This window comes from Fringilla coelebs (assembly GCF_963513975.1).
Source record: "Fringilla coelebs genome assembly, chromosome: 5".
NCBI lineage: Eukaryota > Metazoa > Chordata > Aves > Passeriformes > Fringillidae > Fringilla > Fringilla coelebs.
Window position 1 is genome coordinate 34,546,014 of NC_140033.1, and position 19,164 is coordinate 34,565,177.

At 41.0% G+C, this 19,164-nt stretch overlaps 1 protein-coding gene across 2 annotated transcripts; it reads left to right on the forward strand.

Moving 5' to 3' along the window:
- Window positions 1–75: 75 nt before the first annotated feature.
- Window positions 76–17,828, forward strand: MDM2 (MDM2 proto-oncogene). Of its 2 annotated transcripts, none has more exons than XM_084206703.1 (11): window positions 76–209; window positions 741–813; window positions 3,167–3,241; window positions 3,601–3,734; window positions 3,896–3,945; window positions 5,189–5,256; window positions 5,404–5,497; window positions 7,986–8,146; window positions 9,142–9,297; window positions 10,668–10,745; window positions 12,277–17,828. In XM_084206703.1, the coding sequence occupies exons 2-11, from the start codon at window positions 745–747 to the stop codon at window positions 12,844–12,846; spliced, it is 1,455 nt and encodes a 484-aa protein (XP_084062829.1). In that variant the 5' UTR covers window positions 76–209; window positions 741–744; the 3' UTR covers window positions 12,847–17,828. The 2 variants fall into 2 exon arrangements, with proteins under 2 accessions (XP_084062829.1, XP_084062830.1); XM_084206704.1 differs by lacking the exon at window positions 76–209 and adding an exon at window positions 387–649.
- The last annotated feature ends 1,336 nt before the right edge of the window (window positions 17,829–19,164 follow it).

Consider the following 19,164-nt stretch of genomic DNA (forward strand, 5'->3'; position numbering starts at 1 on the left):
GCCCTTCTTTCCCCGGGGCCGCCTTTCCTTCCCGGGGCCGCTTCCCGCGGCGGCGGGGCCTGCGCGGCCCAGGGGGCGCTGCGGGCACCAACATGGCGGCGGGCGGTGCGCGCCGCGCGGCGGAGCCGCGGTAGAGGGTCCGGCCGGGGCCCGGCGGTCCCGGCGCTCCGCCCGCCACGGGCCGGGCAGAGGAGCGGGAGTGGCTGGCGGTGCGTGGGGATCGATCGCGGCTCTCTCGGGAGCCGAAGGGTCTCGCTGGTGGCCCGTGCGGCCCTCGGTGCTGGGGGGGAGGGGCTCCCGCCGGGGGAACAGGGCCAGGCCAGGCCAGGCCGCGTCGGGCGGGTGGGTGGGTGCGGGGCGCGGGAACGCCGCCGTTCCTCCACGGCACCGTCTCTCCACGCCGCCGGACCCCCCCGCCTTCGGCGGCCGCGGTGAGTCAGCGGCGGGCCGGTCGCGCCCGCCCGCCCCCCGCGGTGAGTCGGCGGCGGCGCTGCGGGTCATGCTCAGGCATGTCGGGCCGGGCCGGGCCGCGCGGGAGCTAAGCCCTGACTTGCCTCCTCTTGGCTGCGCTATATAAGGCCCGGCCCGGCCCGGCTCGGCACAGACACCGCCGCCGGAGTCCAGCGTGCGGGCTGGACGAGGCACCGAGGTGAGTGGGCCCCGCCGGCGTGGCGGCCGCCGCCCGCCCGGGCTGTGTCGCTGCGTGCCGAGTTCTGAGGTTGTTCTCCCCTTAACTGCAGGCAAATGTGCAATACCAAGATGTCCTCCGTTACGGATGCCTCCTCTGTCACCGCTTCGGAGCAAGAGGCGCTGGTCAGTAGCTGTTGGGCGCGTGGTTATTTTGCATGCTTTTTCCAGAGTTTTTAGCGGCTAATTCAGAAGAATCACTGTGCTTAGCGAGCGATGGTTGGAGAAAAGCCAGGACGTCCAGCCAGTGAAGGTGGTCTGTCTTTGGTTCTGTAGTAAGCAAATCTTCAGCACAATTGAGAGTACAGGGTGATGGTGCAGGTCTAGAATGTTTCCTGGAGACGTTTGGTGGTTTTTGCTTTCTTTTAATAAAAGGAATCCTATGATCCGATTTGATAGTGGTAAGTATTTTGGGTGGTAACAGATCCTATAGCTGAAGAGGTTTGGAAAAATCTCCATAGTACAAAACATACTGTTGGTGAAATAATCAGAAGATTTTTGACTTTCTCTATTGGAACATGTAGGAAGAGTCTTCATTTGTGTTTATGGTTTTGCATTTCCAGGCTTTCCATAATACAGTGACAGTTCTGCTGTTTTGTCCTTAGTTTTCCTGAGGAATGAAGCCTTTTACACCTGAAATGCGAGTTAAAAAAATTGCATATGTACAATGATGGTTGAACTGGATTATCTTGTGTAGAAGGGTAAAGCTTAAAAGCATGGATTTTACAGCAGAACTTCAAAAAAGTGAAATTGCTGAACAGCAGACTGTTCAAAATTGATTTTTTTCATTTGTGTCCCTTTTTTTTTTATGTCTTCATATTGTGATATTACTCTCTGCTGTCAGACCTGCAAGGCTGCAGAACTTGGAGGAGTCAGGAGGAGAGGGCTGGGGAGTAAAAGTGGGCTTAGTTGTGGATTCAGTTTGGAAACTGTGCCTTGCTATGCTTAGCTGTCAGTAGTACTTGAATTAGTTATTGTTTGCTTCCTTTATGAAACTAATATATATGCCCGTTCTAAATAATTTAGTTCTTTGGAGGGGTGAATGGACAGCTAATGTTGTTCACGAGCTTAGTTATTTTTTTTCATGATGTACAATTCTTGCAGCTAATATCTTGTTAACTCACTGAAACTTAGGTTGGTTTTAGCAGATCTTTGGAATGGAATGAAGGGTAGTTTCCCTCCTCCACCCTTCCCTCAAACATTTATTGCTTGCCTCATGATATTTTATTCACACTTCCCTGTTTTGGTTTTTTTTCCCCTACTTTCTGTGTTTATTTTTTACATTTTATTTTATGTAATATATCAGGATAGTTAAATATTAGCTTGGTTTTAGAATGGTTACGTTATTGTTAAAGAGGTGACTCTAGAATATACTGCTCTGGGAGCATCAGTGGCTCCAGGACTTTGCTGTTGTGGCAGCCCCTGCAGCTTCTCATCTGCTGCACTGGTGCTGGCTCAGCTGTGTGGGACGGTGCAGTTTGTATGTATGTATGTATGTATGTATGGGGGAAGTGATTTTTCTTGTTTAACTTTTCCTTCCTCTGCCTTGGAAATTGTCCTAGACTGACTGCAGATTAAACTGCTGGCACGGTGACTGGGTGGGAGGCCATTGCAGGGGTAGGAGTGAGTGAAGAATGACAGAAGGCACAGGGTGTGCTGGTCCCAGCTAAGAAAAGTCTTCAGAGGTAAAGCAGCCCAGCTGGCAAATGCAAAATCAAAACCTCAGAAACTGTCACAGAAGGAGACTAAGAAAGAGGTGGACCAGTGTTTTATGACTTGCACTCTGGACCTAGCAGTCACAGAGTTCTGCTTCCATCCTCCCTCCCCTTTGGGAGTTGTAATGGTTAGAGGAGTGAAGCTGAGTTCCCCAGGACCCAGCCCTGGACTTGGAACTAATAAACAAATTCTGTTGCTTGAGTTAAGGAATTTGTATTTACCAATATGTTCAGGTTTAACCCCCTGGCCAACTCCCCTGTTCATAACACTAGGCCTGGCATTCTCTGGTATGGAATATCCCCTTGGCCAGTTCAGGTCAGCTGTGCTGGCCATGTTCCCTTGTGGCTTGTTGTGCATGTCCTCACTGGCAGAATGTGGGACACTGAACAGTCCTTGATTTAGTGTAGCTCCTTAGCAACAACAAAAACTTCAGTATGTTGGGAACATTATTCTCCCTCTAAATCAAAAACACAGCACTGTACCAGCTACTAGGAAGAAAATTTACTATCCCAGCTGAAACCATGGGTCAGTGAAAGGCTGGGGTTTGAGCTAAGATGTACAATGTATGAGAAGTTTATGATTTGGTTCATATTATTTGCTTTAAAGTTTGAACTTTGCAAAGTGAAAAACTTGACTGAAGATAGGTTTTAATGCAGTTGTATGTTTGCATATCAGATAAATACAGAAGGAGGAAGACAGCTGGTATAAATAAATGGGGTTTTTTGGTGAATAATTAGTGTATTTTTTCTCCTTTCATACACAGGTTAAACCAAAGCCACTGTTGTTAAAATTGTTAAAGTTAGCTGGTGCTGAAAAGGACACTTTTACTATGAAGGAGGTGAGAACTTTTAGCTACTAAAGACAGACTACAGTGTGTGCAGATAGATTGCTTTGGGTTGGGTAAATGGGGGGACAGTGTTTTTCATAGCTTGTCTAGAAATTGAGATAAGACAGTGTTTATTCTCCTGCTGACTTGTAGTTGGGTATTTATCAAGTTTCTCAAAAATCTGAACAAAAATTTCTGGTGGTCACTAGAATAGTAGTGTTCTTCTGGAATGATGCATGAAAATCTGTCAGCTCAAAGAGAGTTTTAGGCAGAGTTTGAAGAGTAAATTTGAATGTACTTAATATGCTTTGTCTCGTACACTTTAAGAAACAACCTGGATATTTAACATCTGTATTTAATTTATTTCACAGGTAATATTCTATATTGGACAATATATTATGTCTAAGCAATTATATGATGAAAAACAGCAGCATATTGTACACTGTGCAAATGATCTCCTGGGGGATTTATTTGGAGTAACAAGCTTTTCAGTAAAAGAACACAGGTAAAAAACGGGATTCTTTTCTGAGAGTCTGGTTGGGAAATAATGAAGAGCATCATGCATATGTCCCTTTTTTATCTCTTCGCATCTTCAAAGATGGTAAGCTCTCTTTTATGGTTACATGTAGCTAACTTGTATCATCTCTTTCTTTATCCCTATTTAAGGAGACTATATTCAATGATTTCCAGAAATCTGATAGCAATCAATCAACAAGGTAAGCTAGCTTAGGAGGGTGATTTGTTTGGGAAACAGCAGTAGGGAAAATAGAATTTACATCGTGAATCTTGCAGGTAGTGATCAGAAAACAGTGAGCTCTCTGTTACTATTTGGCTTTGCTCACTATAGTCCAGAGCAATCACAAATGGTGAATCAAAGCAAACACTTGTGTCTTCAGGAGGAGAAAAAAATTGGGTAATTTTATTGGACTAGAACCAAAAAAACACAGAGCTGAACATAAAGGCTACTAAATTACAAACTTAAGTAATTTGCTTGTATTTTTTATTGATAAAGCCCTCAACAACGTACCAAGTTTTAATATGAAAAATAAGCTTCTTAAACTTCTGCCAGCAATAAAATTAGGGCGAAGGCTCATTTTTTTGTGTTAAAGTTTTGTTTTAATTTTCACAACTGAATGTGAGGTACATTTAGAACTGGTCATTCTGAGCTATACTCAGTCCTGTTTTAAATAGGCTGTATACTTTTAAGAAGTATCTTTGTGGTGATGCTGTGGATAGCCACTCCTTGAATGCAGAGTTGTTAGACACAGTCCTGCAGTATAAAAAGTGCTCAGTATAGCTGTAATTTTTGCCTAATATGGGGTCTGAAACAGAAGTTAAACAATGGACACTATTTTGTAAATTGGCCTCTAAATCTCTATAAAGACACCCTTTGTTTCTGGTGTTTCCTAAAGGCAAGTGTTCAGCTGCTGAAGATGGGAAACTTGCTCTGTTTGTCATCCCCATTGTTAAGCTTGCAAACTTAAATTTATCTTCCAATTCTTTTTTCATGAGAGTCTCTTTATTAATCCAGGATCTGTCTGTTAGTAAGCATATATCTTTAAAAATTGCTAATTTTTCTTCTATTGTATGTCTTTTTAACTCAGGGTTCCCATAAGATAAGTAGTAAAAAGCACTTTGGAGAGGAGCAAGTAAATACATTTCCTGCCTCTATTCTTTCATATCTGCAGAATCACAGTTTATGCACAGACTTCATTTGAAGCCATTTATAACAGAATTCTGAGCTGCTTTCAGTTGACATTTCTTCTTTCTCCCCACATTTCCACTTCAGTAATGTTACAGGGAAGGTGCTGCATACACCTGAAAAACAAAGGAGCAGTGTGTTTTTCTGTTGTTGCAAAATGCCTGGATTTTATGTTTTACTTAGAATTTACTTTTTCAGCCTGAAATTGAATTTTTCTGCTATATTGTTTTATGGGTTTTATTTTGGTTTGTTTTCAGACTCTACCCCTGGTGACACACCTGAGGATGATACCACATCTCAGCTTGAAGAAGAAAATGTTATTAAGGTGCTATTTTTATTTTATTTGAATAAATTTTCTGAGCTGTACATTCTATTCAGTTTTGCATGATAGTGTCAATGGTTTAATGTAGTAAGTTGATTCTTGCATTTTACCACATACATGCTCAGGCTTACTCAGTACTTCTGTTTTCAGGAATCTAGGCGAGAGTTAGAAGAGAACCAGACTTCATCAAGCGTGACTTCCCAACCAGCTACATCTTCTAGGAGGAGGACACACAGTGAATCTGGTATCTGCAGATTTATGATGCAGAGCTTTCCAGTAGCATGGCTACTTAGAGGGAAAAGCTACATTCTCTTGCCTTGCTGACTTGAAAGATGCTTGAAAATACTACTCATGTTTCTCTGCTTATCTAAAGCAAAATATTTAGTCTGAAAGAAAAACACAATTTCTTGCATTTTTCCAGTGTCATGTTACAGTTTGGATGTCTAGAATTGTTAGTAAGATGGTGGAATAACTTGCTCCACGGCTCTGTTAAACTTTTTCACATCAGTAGAACTTTATCAGTTGTGTTATCTTCATTATGAGAACACTTTTGTTCGTAATCTACTGATACCACCAAATTAATTTCAATTCCCTCTGTAGACAGCCACAAAATTTGAAATTTTGTTTGCTCACTAAAGCCAGTTTTCTTTCGATTTCAACTGGTGGAAGGCATCAAAGGTGTGGTAGTAACACAGGATGATTTTTGGATATATTTGGATGTATAGGTACCTCACCATTCATGATACACTTGTTAAAACATCTGGTGACCTAAGCATCATATTGGCCTCCATCATAGTAACAATCTGGTCAGTGTAAACTTGGTTTAGTTTGTCAGTGGAAGTGTTCTCTACAATTCTACGTAAATATTCTTCTGTGGAATTTCTTTCATTAGTTTGTTCCATCACTTACTGTCTTGCCTCATGACTAGGTGATTACACTTACCTGGGCAGTGATAACCTTCTGTCACTTCATAGAACTTCGTTTTCTTCACTTGCTCAGGAGCATTTTTCAGTTCCTCAGCTTTCAAGTAGTGTTTTTTGTGTCCCTCATAGGCCACTGTTACGTTAAGTCAATCCCAAACCAGTGCTGCGTTGCTGAGCGGTTTGCACTAAATTAAAAGAACATTTTAATGTTGTAACTAAAACTGATGAAAGGATGGAAAGTCTTGGTTAAACATCACAACCTGTAATATTTAGGCATGGCACAGAGCACATAAGGTCCTGGGTTGTGCTTACTTATTATAGGTTTGATTATTAACTCTTGCCTTGCATCCATTTATTAGTTTGTTACAACCTTAAGAGTTCTTTTAATATAGTGTTTTTATATACACTTTTTTTCTAATTTATAGGAAACCTTCCCTTTAAACCACTATTCTTGTTAAATTGGGATAGTAGTGGCTCCTTGGGAGCCCCTTAAATAGTGTATAGAGACCTTGTGGTGATACAGTATCAGTACGGCATGGAGCCATGACAACTAAATGAGGACAACGATGGACAGGAGCAACCTTTGGGCCTGGGGGCACCAAGTTTGGTGGGGCTCTCAGGGCGGAAAAAAGAAAAGAAAGGGGCTGAGCCAAGAAGCACCAAGGGAGAGTAAGAGAAGTCTCAAAGTATGTACAAGTGTTTTGTTCTCCTTTTTTTTCTTTTTGTTTTTTACAATGAAAGATTCAAGACTTGAAGACTTGTGGATTGTCACAGTTGATTTGCAAGACAAGGGAGAAAGTGGGCAACAGAGGGTGGGTGCAAAAGGCACCTGTAGGGGAGTCAGCAGGCTCGTACCAAGGCCTGTTGAACCGAAAGTTGTTGACATCTTGGGAGGTTTTCACTCTGCTGCACTGACATGCTGAATTTGCAACACATTTTTATATAAAGTTGTTTTTTACCAAATGCTCTAGAAGTCAATGGAGCTGAATTTTGACTTACCTACCCCTAAAATGCTGTAGCCTTAGTCCTCACGCTGCTGTAGGTGATTGTTCCAAAACACATTGTATTTATGAAGCATTGTCTTTTTGCCTTCAAACCAAGCATGCTTAGTAAGCAGAGCTTAAAGCAATGCTTTCAGCATTCAGCTTTTGCATAGTATGTCTTGAAGATTTTCTTGCTGGAACGTGATGAAAGTTCCAAGAGTTTGTTACAAAAATCTTGTTGGGTAAATACAATTACATATAGTGCAACTATTCACTGATAAATATATTGAAGTGTCTGAAACTTGAACCTGAACTTACCTTGCTTAGCACAAGGTGTTCTGTATGCATATGAACTGGGGGCTAGTTGCTCTATCTCCCCACAAATTCTGGGGTGGACTCAGAAGCCCTCTGAAAGTGCCTTTCTGTCTGTTGCCTGTAGAGGGAGTGAGGACGAGTAAGGTTTTAATTGTATTTCTTAAAATTAGGAAGGGTTTAACATGTCATGTGTGGAGTAAAAATTCCTTCAAATTTGCTGTTGTTTTCCATGTGGAGACTGCCATTTATAAGTGTACTGATGAGACAAGTGGGGAAAGCCAGCCCCTAAATACTGGTTTCAGAAATGTTTCATACTGTATGGATATAAGAGTTATTGTGTCTTTTTAAATAAGTCTTAGTGCCATTTTGCCCCATTTAAAAAAATACTGTAACTTTTAATTTATTAGATTTTTTGTAGTAAATTGTATTTTAAGCTTCTGTTTAGAAAATTAAAAATTGCACGTTGCATAGATGTTTTAGAGTAATAAAAAAAATTCTTGACTATGCCCAGAAAAAAGTTCTTCAGATGATCTGCACAGTGACAGAAGAAAGCGACACAAGTCAGAGAACATTTCGGTGACATTTGATGAAAGTCTCTCATGGTGTGTAGTCAGTGGTCTGTGCCGTGAAAGAAGCAATAGCAGTGATTCCACAGATTCTCTTTCCATTCCTGTAAGTCAAAATAGAAAAGTAAAGTATTTTTGTGGTACAAATTTTGCAAATGCCTCAAGTGCAGACATGCATCTGAAGACACAATGTTCTTAATTAAAAGCATCAGTGCCTTCAGTGGTCTCTGAGGAAAGAAAAGAGGTTGAAAGAAAAGTAGGTGTGTGGGTGGAGTGGGGTTTTTCATAGGTCTGCTGGCAAAGCTGAAGTGAAATTTTTAAAAATATTAATGTTGAATATTCTTTAAAAACCAAGATCCTCGCTACTTGGCACAGTATGGAAAAAATGTCAGACATATTTTGTAGTTTAAAGTAACTTCATCTTAAAATGTTAAGAGACAAAAAGAGTCACAGACATTCCATAATTCAGAGTTAGGTGCTAGTTCTGGTACAGCTTTGGTAACTGTACCCAGTGGAATGGGTGCTGATGGTGCATTGTATTAATTTGCCATGCCACTACTTGAAAGTTTTGTATTGCTTTTAGCAAACACCAGGGCAAATTTGGGGTTCGATTAAGTCATGAAGAGCTGAACTAACAGTATTCCTAGTCACATACTGTGTTCTTAATGGACAGAACTCATACTGTATTTTCAGTCTTCATGTTTTCTAATTGTTAAGCCGTGATCTCAGATTAAACAAAGTTTATGAGAATAGGGAATTTAATGACACGCAGCCAAAAGATACCATCTTCTTGCATCTGTTCTTTCACTTTTCAGAAGGGACTCTCTGAAATAATGACTGCAGCCTTTCAGCTGCCTGTAGGCTGAGTGCAGTTTCTTACTACAGAGCCTACAAAAGGCTTCCAGACCTAGCTTTATTTTTACCCGCCTGTAATTTGTTTGTCTCATAAAAGGTGCTGTGTCTCACAGCAGCTGGTCCTTTTTCTTCCATAGCTAATTATACTGAGTAGTACAGTTTTATCCTGAGAGTTGTTTTATCAGTAATGTTATGTATATGGGCTGGTGAGGTTGAATGTGTGCTTTCTTTTTTTGTTTTCCTCAGGATCTTGATGCTAGTTCATTAAGCGAAAACTCGGATTGGTTTGACCACGGTTCTGTATCAGACCAGTTCAGTGTGGAGTTTGAAGTTGAGTCTATTTATTCAGAAGATTATAGCCATAATGAAGAAGGGCAGGAGCTCACTGATGATGATGATGAGGTACTATCTGCTTTCCTTGTTTGACCCTGGGGGGAGGGTATGAGAAGGAAAAGGAATTTCAACATGGAAAATTCCTGTAAGTTTCCAAGGAGAACTCTTCAGGTATATTTGGTATATTTTCAAACTGCATGTGCTGGTGTCACAATCTGCAGCCAGTTGTTCATTAAATCAAATTACGTGTTGGTGCAATTGGGTCACCTTTATACAACCCACCAGCCAGTGACTGAAACGGTTCTGAGGCTTTCTACAGGCTTTGGAAAGGGCTGGATAGGAAAGTCTGGGTGCTTAACTGCTCTCACCCAGCTGTTGAAGTCTGTGGCAGCATGTGTACTATAGCCTTTCTGCATTTTTAATTCTAGAAGTACATGTTGAGCTTTGAGAACACTTGATACCAAAGGAAACCTTTCTGAGTAACTCTTTCAAAAGGGATATATCCAAGTTTTTTGCCTCTGTGAATGTAAATGTTTCATAGAGATGCTGAACCAGAGTTTTAGGAATCTTTATTAGTAGGCAAGAAAAATTGTGATTACTGCAATTTTCAAGAGATTTCTAGAATGTCGGGAATGAAGTGAGAATATATGTGGGGTTTTCTTTCTGGGTTAGTTTTCTGTTACTTTAGAGAGGTTAATCAGCCCATGGCAAGATTGGGTGAGTACCTGAGGTAGAATTCACCAGGAACATGTATGATTTTGGTAGCTGAGAGGCTGAATGGGACTGACTGTACTGATGTGCACCAGGTTGTAGTGTAGAGCAGAGCTGCACCCTGACAGAGGATGGTAATTTGGAGGAAGAAAGGCTTGAGGTGTGCCCCTGCTCCAGACGGCAGTTTTGGGAATTACAGAATGACTGGTGTTCGAAGGGGCCTCTGGAGTTGTCTTACCCACCTGCCCTGGCTCAGGCAGAGCTGATTGCCCAGGTCCATGTCCAGATGTCTTGAATATCTCCGGGGATGGAGGCTTCATAGGTGCTCAGGGCATGCCAGTGCTCCTTCATCCTTACAGTAAAAGGCGTCTCGTGATACTCAGAGTGAACCTCCTGTGTTTAACTTGTGCTAGTTGCCCCTTGTCCTGCCACTGGACACCACTGGAAAGAGCATGGCTCTGTGTTCTTGATGCCATCCTTTCAGGTATTTACTCACATTGATCAGGCACCCCCTGCCCTGAGCCTTCTCCAGGCTGAACATTCCCAGCTCTTTCAGCCTTTCCTCACATGAGAGCTCCTGTAATCCATTAATATTCTTAATAGCCCATCCCTGGAGAGACTCTCCAGTAGCTAGCTATCTGAAAATCTTATCAGGTTAAAAATATTTGCATTTTTAATTAAATGCCAAAAGCCAGTTATATATATATATATTATTAAATTTAAACCAGGTTTATCAGCTGACTATTTACCAGGACGAAGATAGTGATGCTGATTCATTTGATGAAGATCCAGAGATTTCTCTAGCTGTGAGTAAAAATTTGTCTGGTGAAGCATCCTAAGCTGGGTAAACTTGACATAGAATAGATCAAGAAGTACAGATGAGTTCTATTACTACCAGTGATTTTTTTTAAGAATTAAGTTGACTTTGTCTGTGTGCGAATGTTCCAATACAATATTTTAATTATTGTGATTATTAAAGAACATGTGATTATTAAGGAATCTTGAGGGTTTTTTAAAAATGGTTAATAACCTTCCTAATCCATTTAAAAAACCCCAATCCCACACTAATTTACCATTTCATTGACTTAATGGAAGGAAATTATTTGGAGCCTAAATCTGACTTTCTGCACAAAAGGCAAAAAACCTAAAATCTTAGTCATATACATTTAAAAAATTCTTCCTATAAGTCAGAATACACAGCTTGAATGAAGGTATCTGTAACACAGAGATGTGAAGGCAAGCCTTTTTTCAGAACAGTACCGTAAAAGTAAAAGAGGCCTTTAATATATTCTGTGAGACCGTTCAGGAGGAGTGGGAAGAAATTGACACTCTTGAGGGAAAGTATGGAGATGTTGGTGAAAAAACACTGCATTTTAATTCTTGTGCATGCTGTCTCCTTAATGATATTTGCTTTTCACATTTGACACTTGAATTCAAGCTGTTTTGTGGAACTGTGAAGTGTTCCAGTCCTGTGATAGTCTCTAGGACTGAGGGACTTTGTGTGTTAAAGGGCTGGCCACCTTCTGAAAACATAGCAGTGTTTACGTGTGGAAAATAGATACCTGTACATTATTCTTAGGATTTAAAATTGGTCTTACAAGCTTTTGATGTTACTGATGTTATTCAGGACTCGTGTAAGTAGGTTTTGGGTTGGTTTGGTTTTTTTTCCATTTCCCCTACAACTTGCATTATTTCTAAAAAGGGTCTCTGTCCTTAAAAGCAAAATGTATTTTTAATGAAATAGTGGTTTACTTTCATTGTAGTCCGTGGAGTAACCTCTGAGAGGTTGATGCACCACTTTAGTTTTGCCCTTTTATTTTTTTCCCCGTTTTCCCCTCCTTCCCGTGTGTTTTTGCATTGGCCGATGTTTTCTGTGCTGCGGCTGTGTCGGAGCGCCCTCGCCCGGCCGCTGTGTGCACCAACAGCTCAGCGAACCGCCGGGAAAGGGCCCCTCGGTCTGGAATAGCTCCCGTTGCAGAAGTCCATAGTCGAAAAGAAGAGAAATTATGACCTTTTTAACGAGTTTTTCATGAGGGCCTCTGAAGAATTTTGTGGTCTTGTTTCTGCAGTTTTGTGTATGAAATAATGAATTGTTCTATTCATAAACCTATTGCAAAATGAAGGAAAGCCATAGGAGTCCTTTTAAAATAGGAACCATTTAAATCTAGAATTGTAAAATGGGGCCAAAACCACTGAATGGAATTTTAAAATTGTAAACAAGTTGATAGCTCAACATAATAATTATTTTGGCAGTAATAAATTGTTTATAATGTCTGAATACTTCAGTTGTAAGTGTTCCAAGTAGCCTAAGCTGTTCCAACCTTTGATTCACTAAAGGATTATTGGAAGTGTCCCGAATGTCATGAAATGAATCCTCCGCTTCCACGACATTGCCACAGATGCTGGGCCCTTCGTGAGGATTGGCTTCCGGATGAAAAGAGTGAGAAATTGGAAAAGAGCAAATTAGAAGCCTCCTTTCCTGCAGAGTCTGGAGAAGGTTTTGATGTTCCTGACTGCAAGAAAACAAAAATGACTGAAGATAAAGAACCAGCTGTGGATGAGAATGAGGATAAAGCAGTACAGCTTTCTGAGTCCCAGGAAAGTGAAGGTTATTCCCAGCCATCAACATCAAGCAGCATGTTCTGTAGCAGTCAGGAGGACTTCAAGGAACCTGAGAAGAGAGAAATGCAAGACAAAGAGGAAAGCATGGAATCCAGTCTGCCTGTTACCAGCATAGAGCCGTGTGTCATATGTCAGAGCAGACCTAAAAATGGCTGCATAGTACACGGCAAAACGGGACACCTCATGTCATGTTTTACCTGTGCAAAAAAGCTCAAGAAGAGAAACAAACCCTGCCCAGTGTGCAGGCAGCCCATACAAATGATTGTACTAACTTATTTTAGTTAGACATGTTGGAAAGCAGCAAAAGAGACTTCAGAAACTGGTTAAGAGAGTAAGAAATTATTTTTGTATGCTTATTGGAAAATTAATATTTTGTGTTTCTTGGCATTTTCTGTGAAAAAATAATTGCTGACATAACTGCACTGGCATTATTAAGAGGTTTACCTAATACTCATAAGTCAACTTGGAGATTTTAAATCCCTCTTCGTAGAAGTAACCAGGTCCTCTAAACCACCTGCCTCTCCAAGTGTTTTAATGTTCCACACAAGTTAGTGACATTTGTTTTATTGAATTAAATACATGCATTAAAATCCCAAATTCAATAATTGTTGGAGGAGAGACATATTGAAGTGTTTATTTCTGCAAATTCCTCATTTAAGAAAATATTTGATTATCCAGGTTCCAGATTTTGTTGCTTGGTGAAGACATAAGGCTCAATCAGACCCCTCTGAATAAGTCAATAAAATGAATAAATAGAATCTTTTCCTAAATTCTCTCGGCTAACCAAATTCTGTGGGATATCTTACCAGGAAGTAGGGAAAGATGTGGTAGAAAATAATTAATACTTTGGAAACAGAAAAGGGTATTTTGTGTCTTTTATTTTTATAGTGTGCATTGTAAACCTAAGGGCTGTGTGTTCCCTGAGAGGTCATTGATCCAAGCTCAGTCATATAGTTCTCTCTCAAATGTCCTGGGAAACTCACATTTGTGAGCTTAGAGGTCTGTACCAGTTATAATGATGATTATTATTAATTTAGCAGCATGAAACAAGTCTCAGACAAGATAAATGAAGGATATGCTATGAACTGTCATGTCAGGTAGTTTTTTAGGGGACAGTTTTGTTTTTCTGCACTTGTTTCTGACTTAGCAGAATACATTCAGCTGCATTGCTACATTCACTGTAATAAAAATAGAAAAAAAAATCACCTTCATCTGCAGAAACAATTAAGCTGTGCAGTTCCAGTTCACATTCTTTAGGTGCAGTAGTCTTTCCAACTCACTGTTCTTATCTGTATCATGAGAATTGTGAAAATCTTTTGCAAGGTGTTTGGCCAACTTAAAGTTTGTCTTGTTAGACCTGTCCTTTACTGCTTTTAGCTCTTGTCTTCTCACTGTACTTTGTCAAAAACTTGGTGAAACTTACCAGTTATGTGCCCAGAGAGTCTGCTGCCTGCCTCAGTTCTGGGGGCCTTCAGGCAAGGTAGTGTGAGTGTGGGAACCAGAATGAGGTAAAGATCACTCAGCTGCCTTTGACATGGAGTTTTTGTACCCCATGAATGATACTTGCTCCTTTGGAAAACTGTGTTACAAGCAGACTTGTATATTTTTAGTACCTTTTCCATGTGGTTGCTGATTGTCTGACCAGTAAGGAATGGCACATGAACAGTCAGGGGAGTGCCAAGAGTGGAGATGTAGTCCAGGTGCAGGAATTGTGCTGTGTTACCATCTTACAGGCCAAGGCTCAACTGCTTCCCTAACAGCAGCAGAATAAAATTGCTAATGCCTGTGTGCTGCACAGAGACTCCTACTGCTCTCTTTAATTGCAGGGCTGCAAATGCCTGGAAGTACCCAGAAAACCCCGACATAGAGACATACAGGAGAGACTTAGTAAATCTTTGGTTGTGACTTGGTTGAAAAGTAGTAACTTTATAGGTAAAGACTGAATTATTGGGATCATTCACATTTTGTTCATACATTTGAGCTATTTTGTTGCCATAAAAGATGCTGGTGTACTGAAGTTCTAACATAGTTCGTTTTAAGTAAACAAAATACAAACCCCGGTTGTATTCATTCACATTCTTACTTTCAAGTTTCTTGTCTCCTGCAGTTTGTAAAGAGACATCAGGTAGCTGGAAGTTACTGGAAGTTTTTTGATCAGCAGAAGCCCTTCATGGGTTTTATAGGATTTGATAATCCTTCAGCCTCAGATAGAGAAGGCCTTTGGGCAGATAGCTAATTTTTTTCAAAGAGAGATACTAATAGAGGGCTTACTTGCCTTACTTTGCATTTCCTATTAATGTTTGTTTTAATTTCTGATTTGATAAACTTAGGTGCTGTGAGGCTTGCAGAGGCTCTTCATTGCACTTGCAGGTGAGAGAGAATTGTAGATGTGTATATGCAGAAGCATCAATAACATGGGCACTGTACTTAAAGAGTTTCATCTTCTTAGAAAGCTTTGTCCGCTGCATTGTCTCCCATATCCCCTCTCTCAGCATGACGCCTTCTCTGCAGTGGCTGCCCTGGCTGTGTAACTGCAGTGCTGGGGGAGCAGCTGTCCTTATCTAGTTCCTGTTCAGCATTCCTTTCCAGTCACATGCCTTCTGTTGCAGAGGATAGCCCTGGAAATACTTTCCACTCCCTACAATGGGGAGGAAATGGGGCATTTTCGTTTCTGCATCTGCAAATCACTGTGTCAAGTGTTTTGGTTTGAGTTACATTTTATGGGTTAATATTATTCTTAATGACTTCTAGTGCAACTTTAATTTGTTTGGTGTGGGAGCATGCCTTCCAAATGGAAGTGATGGGAATTGATGCCTGTTCCTGTTGGGGACACAGGCCAGTGCAAATGCAGGCCTGGTGCCGGGGGCCGTGGCTCTGCCTCTACCCTGTGGTGACTCCTGGCTGTGGCCCGGAGCCTTTGGCTCTGCCTCCACCCTGTCTCCCAGCCTGGCCGTGCTCCGTGTGTGGGCATGAGCAGTGAGCACCCTGCTTGTTCTGGCCCTTGTTCCTAGCCCTGGGTAGTGGCACAAAAATCAGTAAAGTTTTGGTACAAAACTTTAGAGATCCTTATTTAATATCGCACACATTTTAATCTTTAATTTATTGCTGTTTGTAAATATGTCTGTGCTCACAGTTGATGTTTTGAGCTCTAATTTATTGAATTAGTCTACATGTATAGTTATATAAATATGCTTATTTAGGAAATCACAGGCACAAGAAGACTATTTTAAGAAATGTAGCATTAAAATTCAGAGAAATACTTGTATTATATTCAGATTGAGAAGGGCACAGGAAGATTTATGGCTATGTTTTATTTTTTCCTTCCCTTAAAACAACTTCTGCATTGAACCTGAACAAGATTTATTGAATAGAGATGGTGCTGGTCCAACACCAGCATAGTGAAAATATTTTGGTGGTGCTTTGCTTTCCTTTGGAATGCTTTTGTGTCCCTCGATACAGACAAGGAGCTGACTTCTGGGTGCTGGTAACATTGGGGTGATAGTCTAGGAGATGCAGGATGGTCTAGGAGATGGTGATGAAAGGCTTTAAGGTTAATTTGCAAAGGTGGAAGTGGCTTTTTCCTTTGGACATGGTGGCCATGAAAGTTGCAGGGAAGGCCAGATGCCCACAGGATGTGTCTGTATGCGATTTTCAGTAATTTTCTTAAGTCTCTTCCTTCTTGCACGTCAGGTAGGCAATAGTTATGTACAAATGGTGCAAGAACTTGCATTTATTCTTTTTTAGAAAGTACAATAAACCTATTTGTTGTTTAAATACAAGTCTTTAACTATTTACCTATTTGTTAGCATTGACATTATATTAGTATTGAAATCCACCTCACACCAGCAGGATTGTGGACTGTGCTGTCCTGTGTGTCTCCCCTTAGCAGATGACTTAGAAAGGGTAAAAGTGCTTCAAAATGCTGACTGGTGAAAAGCTTACATTCCTTCTAGGAGTGTGGTACGATTTTATCAGAGTTCTGTTTGCTGTACATTTGTTCAAATGTTGCTGTCTCTGAAGTGGTCTGTGGGTATGAAGATTTTTTTCAGATTTTTTTCTTTTATGACTTAATATGAGGAAGAGAAAATTCCTTATACTTACAGAGAGTATCAACAAGAATAACCGTTTCAGAAAATTGTATCTTACAAAAGAGAGATTAAAAATTATTAAGACCCTAATGAAACAGAATAAACTGAATAAATAGGATGGAAATGGGGGGTGAAGATTTTTTTTCTTCCTCATCTTAATCTAAGGCTGCTGTTGTGTTAGGGCGTAACTTTAGATAGAGTTTATAATTTTAAAGCAGGTAATTTATTCAGCATATTAACTTGCCACACACATGGTGGGGCAGGAGTTCTCCCTTATCCCAGGAAGGTACAGCATTTTGTTGTGCAACATTCGGCCTGAAAAGGGGCATTTGCTGTTGTGGGGCTGCGCTGTGGGGAGGAGCATATTGGACACTTGATGGGACTTGTGGATGTTGTCATGGGGGGGCTGTAGGGCAGCCTTGCTCCTGCAGCACAGCAGAGCCTTGCTGGAGCATCAGCCTTCTCCTTTGGAGGGGATTACCTGCCCTGTCCTGCCTTTCCAGCTCCTCCATACCGGAGTCCAAGGCACATCTTGTTCTTTAAGGGTTGCGCAAGCAAAGCACAAAACCCAGCCTAAGGTTTTAATAGCAGATTGCACTTACTGAACATGAAAAATTGTTGCTTTTAACTGAAGTGTGGAGGTTTTTTTAGGTTGGTTTTTTTTTTTAGCACAGATGCACTGAAAGCTTCAAGTGAATGCTTCTTTAGTGCATCTATAACTATATTATACATGTGAAATTTGTCAGTGATACTTAAAAAGGTGGTGGCTCCCCTTTTGAGTACATGTTTTAGCTTAACAGCCTGCTTTTAAAGGACAGTTCTTGGTCTCGAGCCACAGTAGTGGCTGTCAGGACGATGATTATTTTACACCTAAAATACCAATAGCTTTTCTAAAACCAGTCTTTGTTGTCTCACTACACATAGCTGGGATGACTGTTGAATAGAGTAGTTCATAGTGAGTTTAAATAACTATGCAACACGCTTCCAAGAGCTTGACCTGGTGCATTACTTTCCAGCTACCCAGTGCATGTATGACCACAGTCAGTAACCATTAAAATGCAAGTATCCACTCCAATTGCACACAGTATAGACCCATTTAAGAGAAGTTTCACGGGTGTTGCGTTTATCTTTCAGTTTTCATTATTTCCTTTTCTGATGAAAATTGAGTACTGTGTTCCATTTAAAAGCTTTAAATAAAGATTTGTTTATATACTCTGTGGTGCTCTTTTTTTTCATGTCAATTACTTGATTGTTAGAAGTTCTCGTACTTTGTTTTCACACAGATTCTTACTTTTGTGAGCCAGCACACAGGCTCTTTCTGCCCCCACTCAGCTGCTGGACTGCTGACTTCTCTCAGATTTCTTTGGGTTGGGAGATTTGAGCTCAAGAATCGCTCGTTCTTCCTGCTACAAGTGGCAGGAGCAGTGATGGGGTTAATTACTTCTCTATGTTGTAAACAACCCACAGCAGATCAGAGGGTGAGGAAAGGCAGAAAATGCAAATGGATATGAGGAAAACATTCAAAAAACAGTCTCTTGCACACACAGCCCTCATTGCTATTGGCATTGCTGTTTCAAGTTCTGAAGTGGATTTGCACACTGGATGTGGCCGTCTGGCAGACAAATAGCTGCTGCCCAAGCTCCACAGCCCAGTTGGAGGGGCTTGGTGTGACAGGCAGCAATGCCTCAGGAAAGATTTTAAAAGGCATTAAAGGATTAACTGAATTCCTGCATTTTTTATTTACTGTATACAGGAAAAGACTGATGTTTCCAAAGAAAATCTTTGCTGTTTTACTTTTGAAATTGCTCAAGAAAATTACTGGGAGATAAAGCTTTAAAATAAACACAGGAGATGGTACTAACTGGCTTTTCTTGATAAATTTTCTGTTTACTGGGCAGCTTCAAAGGGCCCTGAAAATTACTCGCAACTGGCCAGGCAAAAGGAATCTGCTAATCCTGCCTGCAGTGCAGCCTAGCCAGAGGAACACTGAAAGCACCCTCTGTAACTGGAGCTGGCTGCTGCCTTGCTGATGTGCCTGCCAGCTCCTGGCATGGGGGTGAAACAGTCTCAACAGTGGAGTAGCAGGGCTGTGAAGCTGTTGAAACAGTATAAAGCCATTGCTAAAACTATTCAAAAAATTCCGAATTGTATGTGGTTCTGTGCCTCAACAAATTCAGTTAAAAATGGACACGGTATAAAGCTGTCAGTGACTCTTTCCACATTGCTTTCAGCAGCTCTGCCATAGGATAACATAGTTTTCAGAGCCACACATTCCTGCCTTTTCCCTGTTGGTGTGGATTATCATCCAGCTTCCACAGCATGGCCCTTCGGTAGGTACTCACATTACATTTTCATCTTCTTGTCTTAAAACATGTCTATGTTACTGGCCTTTACCTCATTTGAGCCCTGAGCTGTCTCATCTGTCCAGGTAAGAAAGAGCATATATAGAAATGCCATTTTTCATTTATAGCAGTGGCTTTATTATGAGAAATTAGTATTGAGCTGATGACTTACA

Excerpts from the sequence above, each read along its gene's own strand:
- MDM2 (XM_084206703.1), top strand. The coding sequence starts at position 745 with ATGTGCAATACCAAGATGTCCTCCGTTACGGATGCCTCCTCTGTCACC. Across the intron at positions 814-3,166 it reads CTTCGGAGCAAGAGGCGCTG|GTTAAACCAAAGCCACTGTT; the intron begins GTCAGTAGCTGT and ends TTTCATACACAG. Across the intron at positions 3,242-3,600 it reads ACACTTTTACTATGAAGGAG|GTAATATTCTATATTGGACA; the intron begins GTGAGAACTTTT and ends TTTATTTCACAG.